Source organism: Bidens hawaiensis, unplaced genomic scaffold (assembly GCF_021521415.1).
Source record: "Bidens hawaiensis isolate Kalapana, Puna unplaced genomic scaffold, B.hawaiensis_p1.1 tig00016042_1, whole genome shotgun sequence".
NCBI lineage: Eukaryota > Viridiplantae > Streptophyta > Magnoliopsida > Asterales > Asteraceae > Bidens > Bidens hawaiensis.
This window is the reverse complement of record NW_027492455.1, coordinates 392,837-420,467: the sequence shown is the minus strand read 5'-3', so window position 1 is coordinate 420,467 and position 27,631 is coordinate 392,837. Positions and strand designations below refer to the sequence as shown.

The window sequence follows — 27,631 nt, the reverse complement described above, 5'->3', positions numbered from 1 at the left end:
TATTATTATTATGATTACTATTATTATGGTCAAAACCAAACCGATCTACCAAATGACCAACCCCAGCTGGGCGGTTCGGTATAATGTGTTCCAAACCAACAGTTAACCGTTAAAATCGGTTGAAATCAGCGTCTTCCACTCCCAAATTGCTCCTCCGATCTTCACTGCCTCATTAATTTCCGTCATCTAGAATTCTCCGCCTGTTTCTCCAAATCAATTGTCAACTGCAATCTGCAGGTAACGTCTTTTATTTTATTTTCCCCAATTTCTCAAACCTAATTTCTCAAGTGCTTTGATTAGTATATGATTACGATTCTGCTTATATCTGGATTGGCGTTTTATTATATCATCATATATAGTTCATTAGTTGTTTCTGCTTTGTTAAATGCTGATCATCTTTTAAATTCTTAATCTTTGAAACGAATGATACAAAATTCATAATTGTTTTAGATCTGTATATTATTAATTACGATTTGGATTACATATAGTTGCTTCTGGAACTGTAAATGACTTGAACAAATGTATGTAACTAATTAACTCTAATTATGAATCAGTTGATCATGAGTAGTTACTACCTAGCTAGAGACTATATATGCACGCCTGCAACTTGCCAATTAATTTCATATATGTAGCGACTCGCTGATTAGTAGACACACACAGAGTTGTTCTTTTCATTACAAGCTGTATATGCACTAATTTGATGCGAGCACGTATTTTTCTTATTCGAAAACAAATATAAGAACTGAAAGAGAGGGTATATATAGATATATAAACAAAGATTAAATTTGGAATATTCTCTATATGCCATATTGTTGAAATGGAAGCTTGCTATTAAAACTTCATTTTGATATATAAAGATAAGACGTTCTGGTTTGAACTGTTCAAATTTGTAACTCTTAACTAAACCTTCTTGCTGATCTTTGTAAGTGAAGATAAGATCTCGTTCATGTCTGGTCAATCGTTTGGCTCTTCTCGAGTGCAGGATAAAGCCAACTGAAGAATCTGTTCTATAACACCGTGCTTTGTGGAGAAATCGGAAGCCAAATCAGGATCCACAATTTCAATCACCCCATTCGTTCCTTTTGAAAGCGCTTGTTCTACCAACTGTGGCAAAGTCATTTGGATTCCGTCCTCTTCGGTGAGTCCCGTTGGTCGTTTTCTAGTGATAAATTCCATTATTATAACTCCAAAGCTATATACATCCACTTTTGTTGTCACTTTTCTCATATATGCAAACTCTGTTAGAATACATAAATGCATTAGTGTCACATTTTAGGTCGAATATAGGGGTTTAAACGAGCTGAGCTGCTCGCGAACTACTCGAGTTTTGGCTCGTCAGAATATAAAAAAATTAAAAAATTATATTAGTTAATTAATAAATAATAAACGAGCCGGGCTTAGACTCGTTTAAGTTTTTTCTCAAAATATTTAAGAATAAGTAAAAACTTATATAACTTAATTAACAAATAATAAACGAACCGAGCTCGAGCTTGTAAAAGTAACTCACGAGCAGAGCTCTAGCTTTACGAAAAGAACTTGAAACAAGTCGAGCTCAAGCTCTCGTAAGTCAAATCAAGCCGAGCTCGAGCCTAGTCTAGCTAGGCAATATTATCTAAACATCAAAATTCATATCTATATTTCTAGAAGTTCATTAACTCTAATTTGAAAGATTGAAAGAAAGAGTTGGTGATGCATTACCTGGTGCCAAGTAGCCAATAGTGCCTTGAAATGCTGATGCAGAAGAAACACTGCTTCCATCCTGCTGATGAACTCCGAGAATCCGAGCCGTCCCGAAGTCGCTAATGTGAGCATCCCAATTTTCATCCAGAAGAATGTTAGAAGGTTTTAAATCACAGTGAACTATAGGGAAATCATATCCGGAATGTAAATAAACAAGGCCTCTAGAAACTGAAACCAAAGCGTCAACTCTCTCCGAAAGATCCCATCTTGATCGATCAATCTGAGAATCATGTATAGCTCTATCCAGATTACCGTTTTCCATATATTCAAGAACCAAAGCCTTTAGTTTCCCACTCTCCCATGCATAACCAACCACTTTCACTAGATTTCTATGCCTCAATTTTGCTAGCGTCTTCATTTCTTTATTAAAGCTCTTATCAGATTCGGATGAGAACTCTGTGAAATTCAAATTCTTCACTGCTATCACCCTTCCATCTGCTAGTGTACCCTTGTACACTGTGCTTAAACTGCTTGTACCCAGAATGTTACTTTCACTGAATCCATCAGTAGCATCTTCAAGTTCCTTTCTATCAAATCTCTTGAGAGTGACGCCTCGGGTGTATTCTGGTTCCGGGTTCTCAGATTCTTTAACTTTCGGTTTTCTAGCATGGCGATAACATAAGACCCCCAAAAATAATACAAGAAGCAAAGCTAGAGATCCAAGTATTGCAAGAATTAATACGACTTTTCTGGATATTTGATGTGAATCATCCGATTCAGTTGAGAAGGCACATGATTCAGTGTCATTGGTTACACACAAAGAAGGATTTCCAAGTAATCCGACCGCACTAGAGTTTTTGAAAATTCCATTATCTGGAACACGTCCTTCGAGGTGATTGAACGAGAGATTGAGGTGTTTCAATGCCAAACTGTTGGCAAAATTTTCAGGAATCGTGCCATTGAATTTGTTTTGTGAAAGATCAAGTGAAGTAAGGAGTGTGAGATTCGCTATGCTTTCTGGGATCTTTCCTTCCAACTGATTTCTTGAGAAGTTTAAGTAGGAAAGAACAGCAAGAGTAGGGAATATAACATAGGAGACGGTACCGGAAAGTCGGTTTCCTGACAGATCAAGACTCTGCAGGTTTCTGCAGTTCAGGAATGCCTCCTGTCAGATTATTGTTTGAGATATCAATGGTTTGCACCATCTCCATCTTCCCAAGCTCACTTGGAATATTTCCTGTTAGGAAATTGTTTGAGAAATTGAGATATATCTGCATATTCTTCATACTCGCAATCACTGGCCCTGAAATTGATCCGGTGAGAAAGTTGTGTGATAGGTCAATCCACATCAACTTATTCAATTTTGTCATATTGTCCCCAATTGACCCGTTAAACCTATTTCCACTGAGATCCAATTGAGAGAGTCTCTCGAGCTTTGAAACATGATTCAGAATTGAACCAACAAATTTGTTGTTCATCAACCAGAGTTGATACAGTTGTTTAAGCTCAAAGAGTTTTTCAGGAATCTGACCTTCTAGATTATTATCACCGACTGAAAGGATTTGAAGGAAAGAAAGTTTTGAGAGTTCTACAGGAATGGTGCCTGAAAATTGGTTTTGCCCGAGATCTAACGTCATCAAACTAGTTAAGTTTCCGATTTCTTGTGGGATTGGCCCGAAAAAGGAATTACCCTGAATTCGCAGAGCTTGGAGATTATAAAGTCTTCCGATTCCCGGTTTCAACGTCCCTGTTAGATTGTTATAACCCGTATTTAATATCACAAGACTTGAACAATTGAATAGACCATCCGGGATTTCACCAGTAAGCTTGTTCCGATGAAGGGTCAATGATTGCAATGATTGGAGTGAAGAAATTTCAGGAGAAACATTCCCTGTTAGCTCATTATCCGAGAGTCGCAAAACAGTTAATGCTTTCAACTTAAACAAATAGCTTGGGATTGTGGAATTCAATGAATTATTGTATAACCGCAAATACTGTAATTCCTGAAGATTTCCGATCTCATGAGGAATACTTCCGATGAGCTTGTTGTTGTATAGACTCAGAAAAGAGAGATTTTTGCAATTACCAATTTTGGTTGGTATATTTCCGGAGATAGAATTTTCATGCAATTCAAGATCTTGTAATCTTGACAAATTCCCAATCTCTCTAGGAATGATACCCGTAAGTTGGTTTTGGCCGACATTAAGAGCTTGTAGCTCTTTCAAATTACCAATCGAAGTCGGTATCTCTCCAGAGAGAATTTTCATACAAAAGAAGTAGTTGCAAACTTGATAGGTTTCCAATCTCTTTAGGAATGATACCAGATATCTTGTTTTGATACAAGCCAAGCACTCGTAATTCTTTCAATTTACCAATCGAAGTAGGAATCGAACCTTCTAAACTGTTATTATAAGCGAAAAGAAACTGTAGATTAGCCAAATCACCTATCGACTTAGGAATTCGGCCGTTAAGCTTGTTGGAATCTAAACCAAGCCCTTGTAATTCTTTCAATTTACCAATCGATGTTGGAATCGAACCTTCTAAAAGGTTACTAAAAGCTCCAAAATTCTGGAGATTGACCAAATCACCGATTCTATCTGGAATTGTACCGCTAAACTTGTTGGTATCTAGATGAAGTTCTACCAAAGAAGTGCAATTACAAAAGCTATCTGGGATGATTCCAGTGATGAAATTGGTTCCCACATCTAGCATCTGCAGATTCCGGAGTCTCCCCAATTCGGATGGCATCGGGCCAGAGAGTGAATTGGCGTACAACACAAGTGAAGTAAGCTGTGTGCAGTATCCCAACTGGAATGGAATGCTGCCGGTGAATGAGTTATTCGATAAATCAAGAACCTGGAGACCGGAAAGGTTTCCAAGAAAGGGAGAGATTTGGCCTTTGAGGTATGTTTGTTGGATCGAAATCGAAACGACACGTTTGGTGATGTTATGGCATTGGATTCCAGTCCAGTCACAATGGTGGTTGGAACTGGAATCCCAATCCAGGAGTGCACCAGTCGGGTCGTCTGTGAATAAATTCTTGAAATGTTTTAAAGCATCTGCTTCATCTTCTAATGAAGACTCTGCAAATGTAACTGAAAGTAACAGGAAAGGTAAAAGTATAAAGCTTTTGAAAACCATTGAAGTTGTGATGATATGGTTTAAGCAAGAAGCTATATTTATATTATACTGTGGAATTCAGAGGTCAACTAGTATGATTTTTTTGTCAAACCTTAACATGTGAAACCAAAATATTTACTGCGCATAAACTTTCAAGATTCATTTTTATCATAACTGGTGCCCATACTCTCAAGTCCCACCCACTGAATAATAATCATATTACTTATGAATATAAAAAAATATAATCATTATCGGCAATTTTTTCTATTTCTTTATTTATAAAAAATGAGCACATGTTTGTTTATAATAATCTGTTATATTTCATGTCCTTAATGGTTTCTGCTTTATGTGAATAGAATTTAGATTATAGCAAGTGGGTTCATGTATTATGTATATGCTGGAAAACGGATACTTGTTTCATGTGTTATTTACTTATTCGAAATTAGAGCGAAGAATTTAATATAATGCATATTCTAGTTAATAAATAAATAAAATCCTTAACTTTTGAGGTTTTTCGCAAGTCAAAGAGTGTTGTCTTAGTAAACGGTGGTCGTACTCCTGACCTACCGTACTAGCTGACCCCTGCCTACCATCGCCATGCCTGCCAACCAATTACCAAACACATATTTGGCTTCCACAAGTTCTTAGACTGAGGGGTGTGGGGCTTCAACGGGGGCGCTAGAGCCCCTCCGCTCGCGCCCCCAGGCGCTAACACCACACCACCAGGGACGCTAGCGGGGCGCTAGCGGGAAAAACAAGGCAGGCGTGAGCCGGTTAGCGGGAGAAGAGAGAGAGGAGCACACCTTTTGATGTTTTTTGGACCGTTGGGGAGCCGAAAAAAACAAAAAAAAATATATTTTCTATATAATTATACTCCATTTCACCCATTTTTATACCAAAACTTCAAACCTTCACCAAAAATCAATTCATCATCTCAACTTTTTTTTAAAAAAATGGCTGGAAATTGGTTCCCAAACCTTGATTCAGATTATCTTGACGACGATTTATGGTCGTCACCGCACCAACCGATGTTTTATTCGGAGCCGCAAGAATCATCCGGCTTTCAACCATCCAACACACAACCGTCTCCTAACTTTGTTGTTCCGGAGACACAAGAATCACACGGTAAAGTTACGGGACCAAAAAGACGCGTCCACCGGAAAAAACCAGTTGCAACGGACGGGTCGGGACCGGCTTCGACTCCGAGGACGAAACGGAAAACCACTCCGTGGTCATCGGATGAGAAGGAAGCCTTGTGTCGGGCTTGGATAGTCATTTCTGAGGATCGGCGTTGCGGTAATTGTTTTAACGTTTTTAAAAAAGATTTTTAATAAAAAAAGTTAAATAAAAAGGTTAAATGGAAATCTAATTTATTTATTCATTTTGCAGCCGACTACCAACAGAGAAAGATTTTTTGGACAAAGGTTAGGGAGACGTTCTACATGCTCGTTGGGAGTACAGAGCGGAACGCCGATATGATTTCTGGTCGGTGGTCCGAAATCAGAAAATTTGTCGGCTTGTTTACTAATCTTTTCAACAGGAACAGCGGTCGTATGAGACCAAGTGGCAGTGATGATTTGACGGTTTACAATTTCACGGTCGAAGAGTGGAAGCAGGAGTGTTTGCGGAGGTATGGGATGGTGAAGACGTGGGACGATTTAAAGTTATGGGACAGGTTGAAAAGGTGTTCCAAGTGGGTTGAGCTGGTGGCGCCGGACTTTGATGCGGAAGTAGGGCCGAAACGGACTAAAACTAGTTCGTCTGGAGCGTATAGCACTTCAACCGGGTCGGATTGCCGCGTTGGATTCGACCTAAACATTGCGGAGAAGGAAACGTCTTTACCACCGAGGAGGCGGCCATTGGGAAGGGACGCCAAGGGAAAAAAACCGGCTGAGGGGGAAGCTGTAAACATCGCCAATCTTGTTGAATCCCTCAATAAATTCAACAAAACCATGGAGGTGGTCTCTTATGACAAAAAGGAAAAAACTCGAATGAGAGATTTGGACTTTCTTACTAGAGACTTCAGTAACCTAAATCCGGTCGATCAAATGCTAATGGAAAAGCAAAAGGAACGTATCCGAAAGAGGTTGATCGAAGAAGACCAAGCCGAAGAATAAGAAGAATGTTTCTTTTTAGTACTTTAATTTTTATTTTATTTTTAGATATTAATGTGTTTTTTTATTAATGTGTGTTTTTTTAATAATTTATGAGTTTTTTTAATAATACGTTGTTTGAATATATTTATAAAAAATAAAAAAAAATTCGCTGGAGCCCCTGCTGGAGCCCCTCCACACCAGGGGCCAGAGGCTCCACCAGGGGCTCCAACACCCCCCTTATCCAGTTTCTCTCTTTGCCACACGTCATAATGTTATTGGTTCTTGCTCCCACTAAAGCCCCCACTAAAACCCCCACACCCCTTAGTCTTATTGATTTCTCATACAAAATATGATAAATTCTCTTTTTATAAAAGTACTTAAATTATAATTTAATATACAAATAAGTTAGAGAACCAAGAAGTACATATAGGGGGTGGGTTATATATTCTAAGATTGAGAAAATTCATGGAAACTTGCTTGCTATTTATGACGTCTCGCAAGGGTGTCAGTGATAAATGCGTTAAATAAAACGTAAAAATATAGAAAACGAAGATACAAAACTTGACACGTAGTTATGTATTGGATCAAAGCTAGAGGCATCATGAAATATGAAATCTAACGCGTCATTGTACGCACCAAGTTGGAAACTTTTAAAATAGTCTTTTTTATATAACACCTTAACTCAATTTATGGTAAAATTTAAGAAACTGTATTAAACTTGTTAAATGTAAGAAAATGGTATAATATAAAAATAATTAACAATGGTGGTATTACCATTTTACTCCCACTTCAAAAGCTAACGTCCTTTTGAGTCTACGTACTTGATCATTTATCTCATCTTAACCCTTGATTACACTTGATCAACGATCTAAAAATTTTCTCACTATATAGGATTTTATTTTAAGACTTTTTATTTGATATTGATTCTATGTATATGTATGTTTTCACATACATGTGTGGAGGAAAATTTGTTTGATTGTTTCTAAACAATAAGATGTGAAGCAAAAAAAAATTGAATGTGAATACAGTTGTGCAACTAGCTCCTTTCCAACGACTTTTAATTATTATGTTCTTGTGTATTATTAACATATTGATTCAGAAACAAATATGTTCTTTCATGTGTATAGTCAATATATGTAATATGTTTGGGATAATATTAACACCCTAATTACAAAACCAATTAAATAAAGAACCATATAATGCACTTGTACATTATGCTTATAAAATTTAAAGCAGGTTAACGTATATAATACAAGTGCATTGTGTGTTCTCGGATTATTTATTTAAAACCGTGTGTACGTAATAACACAAATTTCTTGTTACTCTTTGTCTGCTAAAATAATTGATGGTCAATTGATCATCCTAACCTTTGGGCTTTGGTGACACCACAACTACACTCTAATGAAAACCATGATCGTTATACGGAATCCTTAAACCACTTTTCGATTCGAGATTAAAAATTGTTTTACAGCAGAAGAAAAGTAAGACACAACACTCTTAAAAAACGATTTTGTAATTACTTTAATAAGGATTTTTCATGCATGAACTTATAAAACCAAATAATAAAACAAGTAAAAAGATTAGAAAAAGAATATAAAGATCTTTTTCCTATATAATAGCACCAATGACAATAAGAACTTGAAGATTCCTTGAAAAGTACATGGTACTTGATTTCCCATGTTCACATTCTTTTGTTTATGTTCATAGAAGACTTTGTATAAGTAAAGTAAGGCTGGATTTCTGGAATTTATATAGATTGTTGTTTATAAAACTATAAAGTAAAAAAAGAAACAAATGTACAAAAATAACCCAAAATAATTCCAGCCTGGCCGAAAGTAGATCCCAAAAACCAGAAATTTGACCAAATGCAACATTTTAGGGTTGATCATGTTTAAAAACTTTTAGTTGTGTTATTGAAGTTAATTAATTCTCATATAGTAGGCGTGAAAAAACACGCAAGGTATCCTTGTAATAATTAATCTACAAAAAAAGTTACCTTGCTTTTTTACAAAATAAGCTAAGAAAGGAAGATTTGTACTCTTCATATTTGATATTTTTGGTTTTCTAGTATCTGAGACTGAGACTGAGACTGAGACTGAGACTGTTGAGTATTTTAGACATGTCTAACAAGTCATGAATAGTAATGTTATGACCATATGTATTATGAATGCTATTTTTAAATGACTTAGTTTTGATATCCAAAAAGAGTTAGTAACACAACTTATTACCCGTTTGTCTGCAGTAATGCTATTTTTCTAATGAAACATATTTATTTTATGCATGTTTTATAAGTTAGAATAATAATAGTCATCTACACATTAACCGAACGTTGAAGTATTCAAGAAACAATTAAAAATCAGTTTAAGTGACGGAAAAATTAATGGAAGATACGTACAAAGCTAACCATCGATTCCTTGGCATTTACATTATCTAGAGTATACTTAAAAAGATTGTGATCTCTTAAAAAATTTGTAGAGGATTTTATATTTTGATTTGATTCTTTTTCATAAATAGGGACTTGGATGGAGGATTTTAAAATAAAAATGTTTTTAATCATTGTATACATTTCGCTTTCGTTGTCTTCAAATTTTTAGGGGCTCGTATATAAATCGCAACTCATATGACACCTAATGAGTGGGGATGTTCATGTAGCTTGAAGTACGCTCGATACAATCTTAGAAACAACTTGCTTGAAATCGACTTAGTTATAAACAAGCTAGCTAGGTTTGATTTATAAATGAACCAGATTTAAGCTAAACCTAGGTCAGTTTGACTCGCTTTGATCGTTTAAGATAAGCCCATTTTTAATGTCTTGTAACCTAGTTTATCAATTACTTGTTTTATTCACCTGCTTGGAATTTTCACACTAGTTTTAATTTACTTTTTAGGTAATTTGCTAAGTTGTTGCATCATAGGAATGGAGTCGATTAGAATTGTGAATATACTTGAACCAACATAGTAATCCATGAACAAGAAGCTAAAACACAAGAAATGCTTGTTGACATCAAATAGAAGAAATTATTGGGCCACATGATCACAACAAAGAGAATTAAGGTTAAATTCTCGAATCGGTAGTTTAATAAACACTTACATTATAATCAATAAAACTAACTCAAAACTTTATTACAGACTAAACCATAACTCGGTTTATATATATAGTTAACCTAAACTCGTTATACCATGATACGATTTGTAACAAAGTAGATTGGTATAAGTGTACGACCAACATGTTATTATGTATATTAACCATCTCATGTTGCACTACATACCAGTCTCTTGCTTGTAATCCAAGTTCGGATATTAGCTAGCAATCAACCCCCCTAATTTCTGAACCAAATTAAACAGTTCTTGAAATTTAAGAGATTCCCGCATCTCCTTTAGAGTTGGCCCAAAAGGAGGTCGAGGAGGGTGACGAAGTCAGGCCCATTCTCCCAAGGGTCCATAACTGTTAAAAAATATTCTATATATATTATATATGATTTTGTTTTTTAAAGCATCAGTCTAAAAACGACTTTTTAGTGCAATGGAAAAGGTGGTAGTCTAGAATCAAACGTTTTAGGCTCATATACCAATTCAATATTAGAATACGATACAATTAGTTGTAAATAAAAATTCAACCAACAAAAAATTTTTGCCCAAATTTATTATTTTTTTTCAAAAATTTTCACCCAAAATAAAAACCAAACTGAACCCAAGCGCAAACCAAAAGCCCCAAAACCGAACTTTTTTCATATACTCAAAAGCCGAAATCTCAAATTTGATTCGCTTTTAGCCCAAAACCGACTACACACCCCGAAATCTCGATTTTAATTCGCTTTTCGCTCAAAATCGACCGACGCACACCCGTAAATAATAACACCATTTGCTAAAGAGCAACAGCCACCTGCATTGTGGTTCCGTTAGCATGACCAATGAAAAAGCTCAAACCACACATACCCACCCACCACCTCCAACCACCACCATCACTCGCCACCAAAACCCACAACTCTCTAATCAACCGCCGGTGCACACCACAACGTCCTCCAACTCTACTTCACCATGCTCAAAACCCACATCCCACCTGACCCATACACTTACCCAAGCATGCTCAAAGCCTGTACTTCACTAAACCTCATTTCACTCGGCGTATCATTCCACCAACACGCTGTCGTTAATGGGTATTCATCAGATGCCTACATTGCAGCTTCTTTGATCAACTTCTATGCGAAATTTGGACACACTGATGTTGCACGCCAAGTGTTTGATGTAATGCCTGAGAGAAATGTCGTCCCGTGGACCGCGGTTATCGGGTGTTATATTCGATCAGGTGATTTGGATACTGGGTTGAGTTTGTATAAGAAAATGCAGTTTGAAGGAATTAGACCGAGTTCGGTTACTATATTAACCATGGTTTCCGGGGTTTTAGAATACGCACGTGTTCAGTCGTTTCATGCTGCTTCGATCCGATACGGTTTCGTTTATGACTTGCCGTTAGTAAACAGCATTTTGAATTCGTATGGGAAATGTCGGAGAGTTTCGGATGCGAGTAACTTGTTTGAGTCGATGGATAAACGAGATATTGTTTCGTGGAACTCTTTAGTTTCTGCCTATGCTTCGACTGATAATATTGGAGATATATTACTACTTATGTACAGGATGTGTTTAAGTGAATTTGAGCCCGATCAGCAGACATTCGGGTCGTTGATCTCTGTTGTTACGAGACAGAACAACCCGCGCGTTGCGAAACTGGTTCATGGGAAAGTGATAACTAGTGGTTTTGAAGTGGATTTACAAGTTAAAACATTACTTATAACAATGTATCTTAAGTTTAAAGATCTTACAACCGCGTATCAACTGTTTGAATCGACTCCGAATAAAGACATGATCTTGTGGACTGCGATGATCTCTGGCCTTTTGCAGAACGAACATCCGGATAAATCTTTATCGTTATTTCACAAAATGATAGTTTCTAAAGTGATCCCGTCTACCACAGCCATATCTTGTGCACTTGCAGCGTGTGCTCATTTGGGTTCGTTTCGTGTAGGAACCTCAATTCATGGTTACATATTAAGACAACAAATGTTATTAGATATTCCCACACAAAACTCACTCATTACGATGTATGCAAAATGCAGCCATCTTGATAAAGGTTGTGTTGTTTTTGAATCAATGGTTCGTAAAGATGTTGTGACATGGAACGCGATTGTCGCAGGGCACGCGCAAAATGGTCAGTTGTCGAATGCTTTATATGAATTCAATGAAATGAGAGAATCGTTTGAAAAACCGGATGCTGTAACAATAATCTCTCTTCTTCAAGCGTGTGCATCGATTGGAGCTCATCATCAAGGAAAGTGGATACACAATTATATTATCAGGAACTCTCTTAAATCATCTTTATTAATCGATACCGCTTTGATTGACATGTATTTCAAATGTGGAAACATAGACAGTGCGAGAAAGTGCTTTGACCGAATGTCAAACCATGACGTGGTGACATGGAGCACGATGATTGGTGGATATGGTAGTCATGGTAAAGGGGAGGATGCTTTAAACATGTTCATGGAGTTCTTGCGGTCCGGACTTGAACCGAATCATGTTATCTTTTTATCTGTTTTATATTCTTGCAGCCATAACGGGCTTGTTGACGAAGGCCTCACCCTTTTCAACATTATGAAGAATCGTTACAAAATTGAGGCAAGACTCGAGCATTGTGCATGCATTGTTGATCTTCTTTGTCGAGGTGGAAGGATAACCGACGCGTATGATTTCTACAAGGAAATGTTTGTGGAACCGGTTGTTGATGTTTTGGGGATTGTTCTAGATGCTTGCAGGAGTAAAGGTAATAAGGAACTTGGAGATGTTATTGCAAGTGAAATGCATAGGTTAAAGCCTGAAGATGCTGGAAATTTGGTGCAGTTGGTTCATAATTATGCTTCAAGTGGTGAGTGGGATGGTGTTGGTGATGCATGGGTGCAAATGAGGTCACTTGGGTTAAAAAAGGTACCTGCTTGGAGTTTTGTTGAGTTAAATGGGAATATTACATCATTTTTTAAGGATCATAGTTCACATCCTGAATATAATGACATTGTAATGTGTTTGAAATCCATGTTTATGCATTTAAAACCTGGAAAATATGTTGTAGATTGTATAGAATGTTAAGATATTTAGACTGTTTTGTTCAACAATTGTATTAAGGGCTTTTTCTTTGTAAATTTTGGATCAAAGTTTATCAAGTCAAAAACCAACATTAAGTAAATCACAACTATAACAATAATACAATATAAATCAACAATAAAGTAATAGTCATAACATATTACATAACGACACTAAAGCCATAGGTTCATCATTCTCACAAAATAAAGCAAGTAAAATTACCCTTCTACCCAACTAGGCACCTCCCGAAACAAAGGCAGCAACATCCCAACAGCAGGGGCACAATCGTCATTTCCGCTAAACCTGTTGTAAACTTCAACCCGACAAATTTCCGAAGCCCATTTTACGAGCTTCGACTTTTAGAGTCTTTAGGTATTTAACAGCTTCATCAAGGACTTCAACTGTATTCATTTGTGGGTTACCGCCAGGCACGATTCCTCTAAGTGACTTCATCATCTTCTTCATCTTTTCATGTTTTCCGGAACTACCCTTTGACCCGTGAGATGATGTTGACCCGGCCCATTTGTTTCTTAACATTGAAGAGCAAGAATCAGATGTATCGCAAGTATCATTTCCATAGGTCCGCCCGGTGCTAACCTCCTCTTCTTCGTATTCTTCATCTTCATCTTCATCTTCATCTTCATCTTCATCTTCATCCTCGTCATCAAAGCTCAACAATGCGTCAATATCAGCCTGATCTTCTTCCACAGCCCTAGGGGCATATACGTCTTTTTGCATCAGTTCAGTATCAGGGAAAAAAGGCCGACCCATGTTTAGACCGGGGTTGTACATGACCTGACTATGATTATCTGTCCGGTCAAAGATAATGAAATTTCTCGGGCAATCTCGTGATGGATGAAAGTCAACGTTTTGACCAAAGAACGATGAAATATGGTGATCGGGTAAGTACCCGTTATTACCCATTTGATCTTGATTTAGGGGGAGATTATGTCGGTCACCCTGCATTAATTCTTTTTAACCAGACGTATCCAAATGTGTGCCTTTGTTGTATGTAGTTACGGTTCTTGGGCTTAGTGTGATCTTAAAACAAAAAAATAATCTTAAACACAGAGTAGAGCAAGCGATGCACTTTCAAGTTATTGCCATTTTTGCACCGAGAGATTTTATGTTCCAACTTAATAATAACCACCAACAACTAACCGATCAATATCTTTAACGTCTTCTAATGAGAAAAAATAACCAAAAGAGCAAACCTTGCCAATGTCTACAAGCTTTTACTAAGAAACATCTACGTAACAGGCTTAAGCAACTGACGGAAATATTCAGCCTGTAACAAAGCACAAGTGAACGGTTATCAGACGGTTGACTTTTGAGGTCAAACAGAAGTTAGTATATATTACTTATGAGTTATGACAACACTTTTAAGTTCTAAATTCATGTTAATTATAGTAGTTATATACATGATGCGAAACAAATTTTGATTCAACTCCAGATAACTATATTTTACTAAAAATCACTTGGTTGACCAAATAGTCAAAAGGGTGCGCCTTTTTACCTAACAATAAGGTTAAGATAAAGATAACAAAAACAAAACTTTTGCAACGAAACACAAATCATGTAATGGTCAACCAGTTAAGAAAAATGAAGGCTGACCAATGACCATAGTGTCAAAACATCTTATTCAATATTAACACGTTTGACTTTCGAGGTCAAATAAGGCATGCTTTCGATTCCAAATTGATATGATTTGAGGATAAACTTTAAAAATTGAAAATATGCAACTCGTAAAACCTTTACAAATGATGATAACCAAATTGCAATCTACTATAAATAAAAGCTTTTCTATATCAACTTGTTACCATGAAAATCGCTTGGTTGACCAAAAAGTCAAAGGGTGCAATAAAAGATAGCATAAAGCATATACCTGGCAAACTTGCATCAAATTGTAAAAAGCAATAACCCCAACACTCATTTTAATTTTCCCAATTTCTTTCACTGTTTGAATTCTCCTTTGTGAAACACCAATGAACATTCTCAGCCCTCCAACCAATATGCAATGAAAAATAATACCAAATAACAGAACTATCAAAAACAAGCCTGCAAAAAAAACCAGTATCCAAAGTCAAAATTTGACCTTTGATCACTTAATAGTTGAAGCTCTTAAACATGTGACAAATAACAATTGTAAACAAAAGGAGACGCGTCTCACCTTAGTAAAATCAAATTACAGTATGAAACGGAAAAAGACCGACAAGCGAGAAAACTTTCCAATATAATTCAATCCCAAAGAGGTCCACTGCATTTTGATTCACTTATTCGAATACAGTTTTATGATGATCCCAACACCTGAGAAATCACATAATCAAAAGTCAAACTTAGTCAACCCATAAACATACTAATATAAAATCTAACCTTTATATATAAATAACCATATCATCATTCAAGAATATAAATACTAAATTAAAAACCAAAAGTAGATGTTACAAACACATTTAGGATGAAAGTTGTTAAGTCATTTTGACCCTAATAAATCACAAAATCATTAATTTCACATTTGTTTTAACATTGGCTCTTTCTTTCCTACTAATACAACCAGTTTGACCTTATTTAATCACAAAATCATAATCAATTGTTAAAAGAGTTCTAAACCAATTAAGTTTTCTTGATGTGTTCAAAGAGGATAAATAAAAATTTTAACTGCACAGAAATTTATGAATAAACTAGTATAATCACAGATTAAAAGAACTAACATTTAAGATTAATAAAGTATCTAAAGTATCAATCATAGTAATAGAACTTGAGCTACCAACATAACTGTATGTAGCTCCAGCATCAGGATTAAAGTCTTAGTATCATTTTGATCTATAGCATCCAAACAAAACCCAAAAAATGATTACAAACTCCTTGAACTTGATCATAACTCTAAATATGAAATTTAAACCATACCGACAGACCATAATTCAGATTCTTGAAAAAAGATACAAACTTTTTGAAACAAATTTGGAATATCTTAATGTTTCTTGATCTTTAATATCAAGCAAAAAATTTTAAACAATTATCAACAAAGCCCTGCAATTTAATCAACAAAATCACTAACTAAATCATTTTAAACAAACCAAGAATCAATTTCTTGAAAAATATACAAAAAAAGGACTTTTTTTCAAAAATAAATCCAAAGATCCAACTGATCTATTATGCAATTACACTCTAAGAAACATTAAAACATAAAGCCCATTAATTTAATCAACAAAACCACTAAACACAACAATTAAAACACATCTAAAGTCTAAACAAGATTCTTGAACAAGATCAAAGATCTTGATTATCATCATCCTACACAATAACCCCTACAAGATTACAAATAAATCATTCCCAATTCAAATTACTGACGAAAGATGAAAAATTTATCAAAGATGAAAACACATCTAAACAAAGATCTTGATTATATAATCAAACTCCAGACAAATCCATCATCCTACACAACAACCCCTACAAGATTACAATAAACACATAAACAAAAACAAATAACTCATACCCAAATCAAATTCCAGAAGAAAGATGAAAACTTTATCAAAGATCTTTATTATATAGTCAAACTCCCAATAATTATCCTACAAGATTACAAGAAACACATAAACAAAAACAAATAACTCATACCCAATTCAAATTCTTGAAGAAAGATGCAAACTCTTTGAAAGATAAAAACACACCTAAACAAGATTCTTGAAACAAGATCAAAGATCTTGATCATCCTACACAATAACCTCTACAAGATTACAAGAAACACATAAACAAAAACAAATAACTCATACCCAATTCAAGTTCTTGAAGAAAGATGAAAACTTTATGAAAAAAAATATGTATTGCAGTAGTAGTAGTTGATGATGATGATGATCCAGTGAAGAAGTAAATAATAAAATGAGTGGTGAGGGGGGACTAAAATGGAGAAGAGTGGGTGGGTTTTGATGTTGGGTGTTGGGGACAGTGTGCTTTTTTTTTCTGCTTTTTGTGCAGGGTGAGAGTCAAAGAGGTTAAACATGGACCCTTGGATTGAAACATTGGAGGGTTTGTGAGCGTTGGATTGGATATTGAGAGCACGCGTGAGCGTGATCAAGAGGTTTGACAAAATGCGTGATCTTGTCTCTCTGTCACAAATCTAATCTCTTGGAATTTGGTTTTAAGTAATTAACAACATTAAGTAAACCACTTCACTTTTTATATTATTACTATTTGTTTTGTTTAGTAAGTTTTGTTTATTGTGACTGTTTTTTGGTTGATCATGTTCTCACATCATTTGATTGACTTCCAAGTTTATTATTATAACATGTATTTTACTTGGATAAAGTTTTCTTTTTTTCCTAAAGATTTTGGTGACAATCCATAATGTGTCTAGTAGATGGGATAAGACTATTAGACTAGATTATTAACATAAATAGTTGAAGGTGGTTGGTTATCTATTAATATTGTACCTATTGTACCTATAGTTATATGTTAAACATAACACTTCTCACAAACTTTGTCTTTCTTTCCTAAACAAAAAATTATCTCTTTTACATGAGGTACGTTCAAATTATGTATATTTAAATACACTCTTAAAATTTCATACCTAAACCTGGTTTGCTTAATGATGAGACGGTATACAGAGGCGAAGTTTACTTAGGGCACGGGTGGCCTCCCCCCCCTGTTTTTTTGCGTATGGGTGTAAATTTACCCGATTTTGACCGAAAATTTTTGTATGTAGTATAAATTTAACCGTTTTCAACCGGAAATTTGAGTCCGACCTCCTCAACCGGAAACAACCCCCCCCCCCCCCCCCGGGTTGTTTTAATCCAAGCTTCGCCACTGACGTTATATTAAAAAAATATTGAACGTGACATCTACGAATCCCAATCCTAAAATTTAGCATTTGTGTTTTGCGTGTTTATATGTATAAATAGTTAAATGCAAAAGAAAATCACGAACCATCTGAATAGTTCAATACAAATGTAAATTCTTCTAATCTTGTTTAGTTGTTTAGTAATATAATCTACTATGTGTTTTTGCCTAGTTCGACTATTTGAATTTTAAACATAGTATTTTTATATTAATTACAATAAAAATCTATTACGATGTTTAATATGAAGTTCTTGTTCGGATTTGATTGTTTGATGCTAAAATCAAATAGATGAAGATGTTCTCACACAAGATCTTGATTTTGACAATATGATATATGAATGGTGGTTAAATGTGTATTACAGTATTAGCAACACTTATGTTGGTTATTATGACTTCCACTTTAAACACCATCTCTTGAAAGATGAACATGAACTCATGAACACCACAAAGAGTAATAAAAAAGGTTGTTGGTATTAATAATAGTGAGGTGTCGTGCGCCGACCAAGACAAGTTATGACATCCACTAGGCTACATTTATTAACATGTTTATAGAGAGATGGTTTGTAAATTGATGTCGATAGGCTTTGGACCATAGGTATTCAATGTGTAAGATATTCTATCAATTTTTTCAGTTTTTTTTTTAAATTCAAATAAATAAGTAAAGTGAGGTTAATTGTAAGTCGCAAAAAGCCCAAACAAAAACGTAAACAAAAGAAACTAGGAAGACAATTACAAAGGAAAATTCAGAAAATGAAACAAGCACAAAGCTTCCAATCTAAATTTTCACCCATAAGAACGAGGTAGACTTGACGTCATCCACCATCTTATCCATCAAAAACGGGATGTCTTTAAAAATCCTATCATTTTGAGTCTTCCAAATCAACCATAGCGTTACAAGAGAGATAGCTTGGATTGTTTGGCTGGCTGCTTTTTTTTAGTTTTAGGTTTATCAGGGAGTTCCAACACCTCTTTAACCGATAGTAAACCCGAAGAGGCTGGAACTTTAACCCAATTATAAATAAAAGACTAAATCTGTCTTGCAACCGGCATTGAACCATGATATGAGCCGAAGTCTCCGAAAACAATTCGCATAAAGCACAGTTGTAACAGCCCAGCTATTACCGCACCATAATATTGTCCACTTTGGCCGGGACGTACCACCATCGTCTCACGAATTTGCTTTTGGTTGCCCATGTGATCACCCACCCTCATACTACTCCCACCTGAGCACGCTTAACTGTGGAATTCTCCTCTTATCCACTACCATTAAGCGTCCAAAACGTGTTATGATGGAGAATGTATCCACCTCCTTATAAAGAAGGTTTAGTTCTCTTTCCCAACCGATGTAGGATGTCACAACAGTTGTCCTTATCAAGATGAATACCCCTATTTATGAGAGTGGTTTTTGTAGGTATTCGGTCTATCAAGAGTCTCCATATGAAGCAATTCACTTTTAGAGAGACCCGGTTCAACCAACAATTCTTTCAACCTCGGGGTGATTCTTCTTGTCCAACTCCCATTTTTAATCTTTTATAGTGAAATCTCCTTACTTTCCATCTACAAGTTTCCATAACCATCTACCCCCCTCCCCACCACCACCACACACACAGATCCAACCGTTTTACGATTAGAGGATCCTTGCACTTAGTTAACTCAGCCCTAGTTAACTCGAGTTCTATCAATCAAGTGATACAAAGTTTATAAAACTTATCAAAAAGGGTGCAAGGTAAGGCCAACCGGTATATGCCAGTGGGGCTGCCCACTGGTCTGATGTGGCAGCTTACATGACACCCACATCCTCATATGAGGGGTCTCCCTATAACACCCCCCCCCCCCCCCAAATAAAATGGTCATGTGTGACCTGAGGGTAGAGGTGCACAAACCGGTTTTTTTTAAAAAACCGAACCGGTTTTTTTTGGCCCGGAAAAAAACCGGTTCGGTTAATAACCGGACCGGTTAATAACCGGTTTTTTGCTGTCAAAACCCTAACCGGTCTAACCGGTTAGGACCGGTTTAGAAACCGGTTAGAACCGGTTAATAAACCGGTTTTTTTATTAACCGGTTTTTTTTATTAACCGGTTTTTTTTTTTTTTAAATTTCGCGGTTTTAAATACGAATATTTGTTTTTTATATTTTGTACTTAATGAAGACCATTATTTTTTCACAGTATAAACAAACCGGTAACTACAAGGCAAAACGGTAACTACAAGGCAAAACGGACTGACCGAAGCCATTCTTTGCTTTCGTTGTTAGGGTTCTTTGCTTGGAAGATGAGTATGAGTGTGTGTTGGTGAATGTGTTTTCAACAAACCAAAGATTAAAAACACATAACTTTCATTTATAGTTTTTACATTAAAAATACAAACATTAAATCGTTATCGCATATTCGTAACTCAAAAATACAAACATTAAATCATTAACACTGAAGAAATCTCTGCCAAGAACTGTTGTTCATGATTTAACTCAAAAATACAAACATTAAATCGTGAACTAGCAGATGCTCCTGTTGTTCCTAATCGCAGTTTGTTCATGATTTGCCTCCATGTTTGCTGTTTCTTTAACTAAATTAGAAAAATCCAAATCAACAAGTAAATAAGAGCACATATTAGGAAAAAGAATGCTTAGACACGATTACATGAACAACTTGCTGTTTCTTACTCATGATTTGCCTCCATGTTTGCTGTTTCTTTAACTAATTTTCTTCGCTACCCGATCCCGAGCTATTTCTTAGGTAATCGTCGTACGCGGCTTCTTCATCGGTCATTGGTTGAGTGTGTCCTTCATTGACCTCGTCTTCATACAAGCCCGCTTCACACTCCATTTCCCCCTCGAGTGAGCGTTGATGTTGTGCCCTATCTAAAGAGTCCAAGTAATCCTTGTAGCAAATCGACATCTCTATAGCTGGTGCAGTGAGTCGAGTCCTCCTAATCGATATAACCCTGCCAGAAACAGAAAAAGCAAACTCCGAAGCTACCGTGGAAGCTTGGACCGTTAGTAAATCTTTGGCCATGGCGGCGAGGATCGGAAACTCATCCTCCTTACCTCTCCACCAAGCCAGCAAATCAAGACTTCTAAATTCATCCGGAGTCATGTGTTTCACAAAGTTGGTACCACCATACCTTCCAAGTTCACTGCTTGGGGTGTTTACCTTTTGACGTTTACCGGCGTCTTCCCAAATCATGTAGTACATCCCCATTTCAAGGTCGGTTTGGGATTGGGATTGGGCAACAGCTCTTAACGAGTCATGAATTTGGGAAGACGACCCGTATTTTGTAAGGTAGACATCATACATGTTTGACAAGGTGGTGTTGAAAGCATTCTTTAAAGTTTGGCTATGATAGGGGTTTTGATCGTCGTTTAACCCTAGCTCATCACAAATTTTTTCTATTAAAGCTTCAACACCACCAACATTGATGCAAGGGTTTAACGCAGCAGCACATGTCAAAACAGCGGGTAGTTCTTGAAAATATTTTCTAAATTTTTCTTTCATTTTTACACCCATATCAAAATAAGGTGCACCCCTACAATGAAGTTCACTCAACTTTGTGCACATGACAGCAATTTTTGGTAAAGCAATGGGGCTTGTTGGATAGTAAACCCCGGATAAACTAGTTGTGCAAGATTTAAAAATTTGAAGGACCTCCGTAACGATCTCAATCAATAACCAGTTTCTAGGATCGTACGGTGCACATTTACCCCTACTTGACAAAATTTGATGAAACGCAATTAATGATTCTTTTTGTTGGATGGCTTTCTCAAACATATTACAAGTCGAGTTCCATCTTGTTGGACAATCCCAATTTGGCCCCAACCATTGACAATTAGCTTCTACACAAAATTTTTTGTATCTTGAAAATGTTTTATTGTTGCTAAAAACATCTCGTAACATTCTTTTAAAATTGTTTCTTTGCGTTTCGATCACGTTTAACCCATCTTGCACGGCCAAGTTGATAATATGTGCAATGCATCGGCTATGAAAAAACGCTCCATCACAAATAGGTTTATACTTTAATTTTAAATGGCCAACCGCGGCCGTATTGTTGGACGCGTTATCAAACGAAATTGAAAAGATTTTATGTTCAATCTTGTATTGTCGAATGACTTTATCCAAGATTTGAAAAATATTTCTACCCGTGTGCGGGTAATCAAACAATTGAAACGCAACGGTTCGTTTCATCATTTGCCACGACTCGGGGTCAACCTAATGAGCCGTCACACAAATGTATGAGTCGGGCTTACCATGAGGTACCGACCACACATCCGTTGTTAAGTTTACACCAGTTTGTAAGTTTGAAAAGTATGAAATTAGTTCGGATTTAGCGTTTTTCCATGCTTTAAGACAATCTCTTCTAAGGGTCGAACGACTTACTTGTTGGTAGCGTGGTTGAACATAGTTTTGCATCATCTCCGTGAATTGAGGGTTGTCGAAGTGGTTGAAAGGAAGTGTTTGTTGAATCACAAAGTTTGAAAACTGTTGACGTACCGCTTCAACATCGTACGTAAACACCGCTCCTTGATTCGTCATCTCCGGCTGCGAACTACTTCCCGATTCGTCCTTCAAGGCCTTGCAAAAGGGCATTTGTACATGCGCTTTTAAAGTGGAGTTTGCATCTTTGCCATAAAACTTCAAACAATGTTTGCATCGAGCTTTTTGGCTACCGTTAGACATTTCGCATAGGTCGAAATGTTGCCAAACATCATGGTTTCGTTTCGTGGGGATGACCCGAACGACCGTTTCTCCGGTGTTCGAGGCACCCATGTTGACGGATGAAGCAGCACTTTGGGAGGCCATGATAATCGACTACGAAATAAGAGTGGTATACTCGAGTATGAAATAAACGACTACGAAATAAGAGCGTATGGAGTGGTAATGTGGTATAATTGAGCGTGAGATAACAAAATAATCGCGTATGAAATAAACGTTTAGAGCGTTTGGAGTTGTATAATCGAGTGTGATCTAACCAATACCCAACCTAAACTATATATAGATGTTTGTGGGGGTAAAATGGTAAAAAAAAAAAAAAACGGTCCAAAAACAAAAAAAAACGGTCATATAGCCGTTATAAACCGGTTTTTTTATAAACCGGTTAACCGGTTTTTCCATAACCGGTTAATAAAAAAACCGGTTTTTCCATTAACCGGTTAACCGGTTTTTCCATAACCGGTTAATAAAAAAAACCGGTTTTTCCATTAACCGGTTCGTTAACCGGTTTTGGATCTAGAACTTGTAACCGAAAGACGAACCGGCGGTTTCTAAACCGGTCAAACCGGTTTTTAAAAAACCGGTTTTCGTAAAAACCGGTTTCCGGTTTAAACCGGTAAACCGGTTCCCCAACCGGTTTTTTTAGCCATCTCTACCTGAGGGTACTAACCACCGTCAGTATGGTCATTCATCCATCTTTTTCCTCTCATTTAAGGTTAACCAATCAATTTTTTTTTCTTTTCTTTTTCAATTTTTATTATTATTAAATAATATAATGGTAGAGAATAGTGTATTTCCTTGGTTGAATGGTGATGTTGAATGATATGAAAAAATTGACGTGACGAATGAAAGGAATAAAGTTAGAGGGATGTATACCCTTGGCTGAAGTTGTATTTTTATTTGAACAACAAATGAAACTATATTCCACCAAAAAGTAACAAGCTACAAGTACATCAAGAGAATAAAAAAACACTAAAAAAACAAACACCAAAACTAAAACCACTATGAATATCCAAAAGGACAATATCGAATCAGCGAGGATAGAATAAAGCTTATGCAATAAAATGGGCATGACTCTTTTATATTAATTTAGCATTCATTTATCTATAAAACATATTAAAAAAGATCATGTATAGTGAATATAAAAAGAGTCACGGGTTGTTTTTCTAATCAATTCAACCAAAATAACACTAATGAAAAATAACAATTTAATTTAAACTAAAAAAAAATAAAAAACACATGAATTTTATGTTATTCACTTGATACGTGTAATAGGATACCTACCCCACAATCGAATTAGAGAGATTCAATAAATATGTCATTTTCCGTTCACACTTGGAGTTGAACAATGCTTTATTCAAGAATTGTTTTCGATCTAGAAAAATAGGTAAAAGAGAATTTCCATCCAATATTTGATAATTGATCCATTTTCAGCCGTGATAGAATTCATCTTGTTGCGATATGAATGAACAAGAACAAATCTACTAATTTTAATCTTGGTTATTAATGTAAGCCAACTTGCCCTCAAAGTTACGCCACCAACATTATGTAATTCCCATTAAGAAATTCGATTATCGTAAGGTTACATGTTGCCTAATCCGTTCTTAGCAAGGCTCTTAATTCATCATCACCTATAGTTTGAGTTCATATGCCATCAAAACTTATGATACATAAACTTTAACTCACATAGACCGTTAAACTCGCTTCATATTTTTATCGATCATATTCACCCTACGCGTATCCTCTCTTTTCTATTCTCACCCAAACTTTCATTGCATCAACTACCTCTTTTTTGTTCACGCATCATAAACACACACAAATCTTTAAAGTATAACTACCACTTGAAAAATATCCCTATATACATAACCCCGACTAACCCCGACACCACCTGATTTACTCTGTTTCTATATAACTCGAAAATAGTTAAATCAAAACGTTAAAGAAAGTTTAAGTGGCTATCTTTTAAATTCTAAAACTATGGGGTTGTATTTAAAAACATTTAAACCTAATTTCATATAGTTTTACAATTTCCCCAAATTCCGATGACACTCTCTCGCCGGCGCCGGCGACGGCGACGGTGACAGCCACTTCCGTCGTGTATAATATAAGGTAACTGTTATATCAATTTACATGTTTTCATTAGTTTCACACAAACTCATTTACACATGTCTTATCAGTTTCATACATGATCACACAATCTTATTTAGATATAAAAAATTGAAACTTGAGCTTCATGGGTTTAGTTTAAATCGTGTATATGGGATCAGAATAAGTTATGTTTCTGTTTTAGTTTTGGTTTTTATCGGTTTTGAAGGTATGCATGTTAAGTGTTCGATGAAATGCCTAAGAGAAAGTTGTTGTGAAATTTTACATTCTGTGATCAGGGGTTTTGTTAAAGTTTGAGCTGTTGTTACTCTTGGACAAAAAAATTAAAAATGGTTATTTTGTTGGATATTCATAATTATCGATGTTGCTTATTGTTTTAGAAATTTGCTAGATTGATTAGCTTAGTGTTTGCTGTCTTTATGTATCTGTTTATGGTATGTGGTAACCGTGCTTGACTCACGTATGGCATATTGAAGATGCACGTGATAGTTAAACTCGGTCTGCAAATGAGCTTAGCTACTCAAGCTTGGATAGGTAAAAAGCTCGAAACGAGCCGAGCCCGAGCCTCAAATAAAGCTCGTTTAGTTATCGAGCCCGAACTCGAGCGTTGTGTATTTTTAAGTTTTACCTCTTTTGGACTTCTATGTATTAATTTCACACTGCATAGCTAAGCTCGAGCCGAGCTTAAGCTCGTTTAATGTTTTTCTCAAAATATATAAAAAAATATATAATTTAGTTAATAAATAATAAACGAGCCGAGCTTGAGCTGAGTCTGAGCTTGAAAAACAACTCGCGAGCCGAGCCCGAGATTTAGAAAAGGCACTCGAAACGAGCTGAACTCTGGTAAGTCAAAACGAACCAAGCTTGAGCCTAGTCGAGCTCGGTCTCGGCTTGTTTACACCCCAAGTTAAAACACAAATTGTACACGCGATTATGATTGCGAGTATGAGTATGAGTATGATTGTGATTTGTCTGTTAGATTAGCCATTCAGATACAGTGTAAACTATTTGTTATTGAAGACAAATGAGTTTGTTACAGCAGTGAGCATTATTTTCTTATGTGCTATTCATGTCACTACCATTACCTACCTCTGCTCCACTGCTTTGGCAACAACCAATCTTTACATCTTATATTTCCTTTTTTGTCAATAAATTCCGACAATCAGCTACCCGCAGGCCCACGGTCCTAGCATGTTCCCCACCTTTAACCTTACAAATGAGATTGTCTTGCTTGATAGAATCTCAAGTCCTCAACCCGACATGCTAAAGCGGGCCCCTGGCCCCAGTGATGTGGTTGTACTCCAATCGCCTGAAAGTTGTCACGAAAAGAATTATTAGAGTGGAAGGTGACAGTATCACCTATTTAGTGGTCCCTGGAAATAGTGATGGCACCGAGGCGGTTGTTGGATGATTGATCCACATTTCACATTATCTTTTACTGTTTTTGATTATGGTTTTGTATGATTAACAACTTTTTTGTTCATTGGTTAGTATTGTGTAGGTTTCAAAGGGCCATGTCTCGGATAAAGGAGATGATATTTATCATTCTAATGATTTAACGAAATTTCGGGCCCGTTTCTTTTGGGCTTCTTCAAGGCAAGGTCAACTGATAACGTCAAGTTACTACTAACGAACAACGTGCCAAGTGGTCAAGGGAAGTCGCAACTTGTGACGTAAACAAATGAGTTAACTGACTTTTGAGAATAGATCAATATTGTAGTATGTATAGATGATATAGTATGGTAAAAGTGCAAAAGATTCTTTTGTTGTTTAAGCATTATCTTGTAATCGGTTCTAAGAATTGATTACGACCAATCTACTTAGTATATTTGCAGACGATATTGATTGTAATATGGCTGACGGACGATTATCAATAAAAGTGAAGTTGTACTGAAATTCTTTTGTGTTGTGTTTGTTGATTGTTCTATGTTCTTGTCAGTAGTTTTTGCTTAATTGATAGACTTCTGCTGATCAAATTGAGGTTTTAGAAAATATTTGAATTCTATATCAAAAAACAAATAAAAGTAAACGATAAATACTTCAATAATGTTTATTTATCGCTCACGAGATTTGAATCATCACCATTTAAAATGGCAAAACATTATGTGAAATCTTAAACTATCAACAATTTATCATTCTATAATTAATATGTAACTTGGATTTAGTAAGTATGGAGTTTGGGCATTCATGTTGGGAGTTCAGAATATATGAATTCTGTATTAAACACAAACAAGAAAAAAAAAATCTAAATTCTAAGTCGTTTATATAAACAAAAATATAATATAATGTTAAGAAAAATTATAATTTAAGATTGTATTAGTTTAAATTAGATTGAAACCTAATGCTTTCACAAATTATGGGAATTTATATAACTATAGGATTGAAATGAAGTCAATTTGAAATAAATTGACTTGTTTGTTTTAAATTAATGGTTGTATGTATGTTATATAGAAATAGGATGAACGAAACCATCACATTAAAATTAAAAATTTCAATAAATAAATATGAATTAAATACCATGTAATGCAATTTCAAGATTAAATCACATACCAAACCAAGGATACAACTTTTAGAACAAGTGTACCTACCAACTCAACCATTAAGCCACCATCAAACCATAACACTCCCTGGGGCTAAACTTTCCTACACCCTTCTTGCCATTTCATTGACGTCCAAGAGGGCTCAAAAGGATGGGATCCACCCCATTTGCATTCGACCACGACACCTTTTTTAAATGGTTGCTTAGTTAAAGGTCAATGACTACGTGACAGTGATGTTACGCTTTAACTAACCTCTCCATAACATATAGTCTTACGTTTCTAGCATCTACGTCGATGTTTAAGACTTATAAGGTATGGATTCTAAAACTCTTTTTTATATGAACTGTGTGTATTATCAACCAACCCAACAACCGGCCCAAAACAATGGGGGCCCAACAGAACAAGCCATTACAATATAA

The 27,631-nt window shown here is 35.9% G+C and overlaps 1 protein-coding gene and 2 pseudogenes across 3 annotated transcripts; 1 reads left to right on the top strand and 2 right to left on the bottom strand.

Moving 5' to 3' along the window:
• Window positions 1-899: 899 nt before the first annotated feature.
• On the bottom strand, window positions 900-4,821 carry LOC143550494 (uncharacterized; annotated as a pseudogene). Its single transcript, XR_013138334.1, has 2 exons — window positions 1,699-4,821; window positions 900-1,238 (listed from the first exon to the last, which is right to left on the bottom strand). The product of XR_013138334.1 is annotated as an uncharacterized LOC143550494 (transcript).
• A 5,974-nt stretch (window positions 4,822-10,795) lies between these two features.
• LOC143550493 (pentatricopeptide repeat-containing protein At4g04370-like) lies at window positions 10,796-13,034 on the top strand (annotated as a pseudogene).
• A 90-nt stretch (window positions 13,035-13,124) lies between these two features.
• Window positions 13,125-17,103, bottom strand: LOC143550491 (transcription factor bHLH144-like). 2 transcript variants are annotated; one of them, XM_077041131.1, is made up of 5 exons: window positions 16,833-17,103; window positions 16,525-16,554; window positions 15,199-15,335; window positions 14,914-15,086; window positions 13,125-14,316 (listed from the first exon to the last, which is right to left on the bottom strand). In XM_077041131.1, exon 5 carries the CDS (start codon window positions 13,992-13,994, stop codon window positions 13,344-13,346), a length of 651 nt encoding a protein of 216 aa, XP_076897246.1. In that variant the 5' UTR covers window positions 13,995-14,316; window positions 14,914-15,086; window positions 15,199-15,335; window positions 16,525-16,554; window positions 16,833-17,103; the 3' UTR covers window positions 13,125-13,343. The 2 variants fall into 2 exon arrangements, with proteins under 2 accessions (XP_076897246.1, XP_076897245.1); XM_077041130.1 differs by lacking the exon at window positions 16,525-16,554 and having other exon boundaries at window positions 16,802-17,103.
• Between the last annotated feature and the right edge of the window lie 10,528 nt (window positions 17,104-27,631).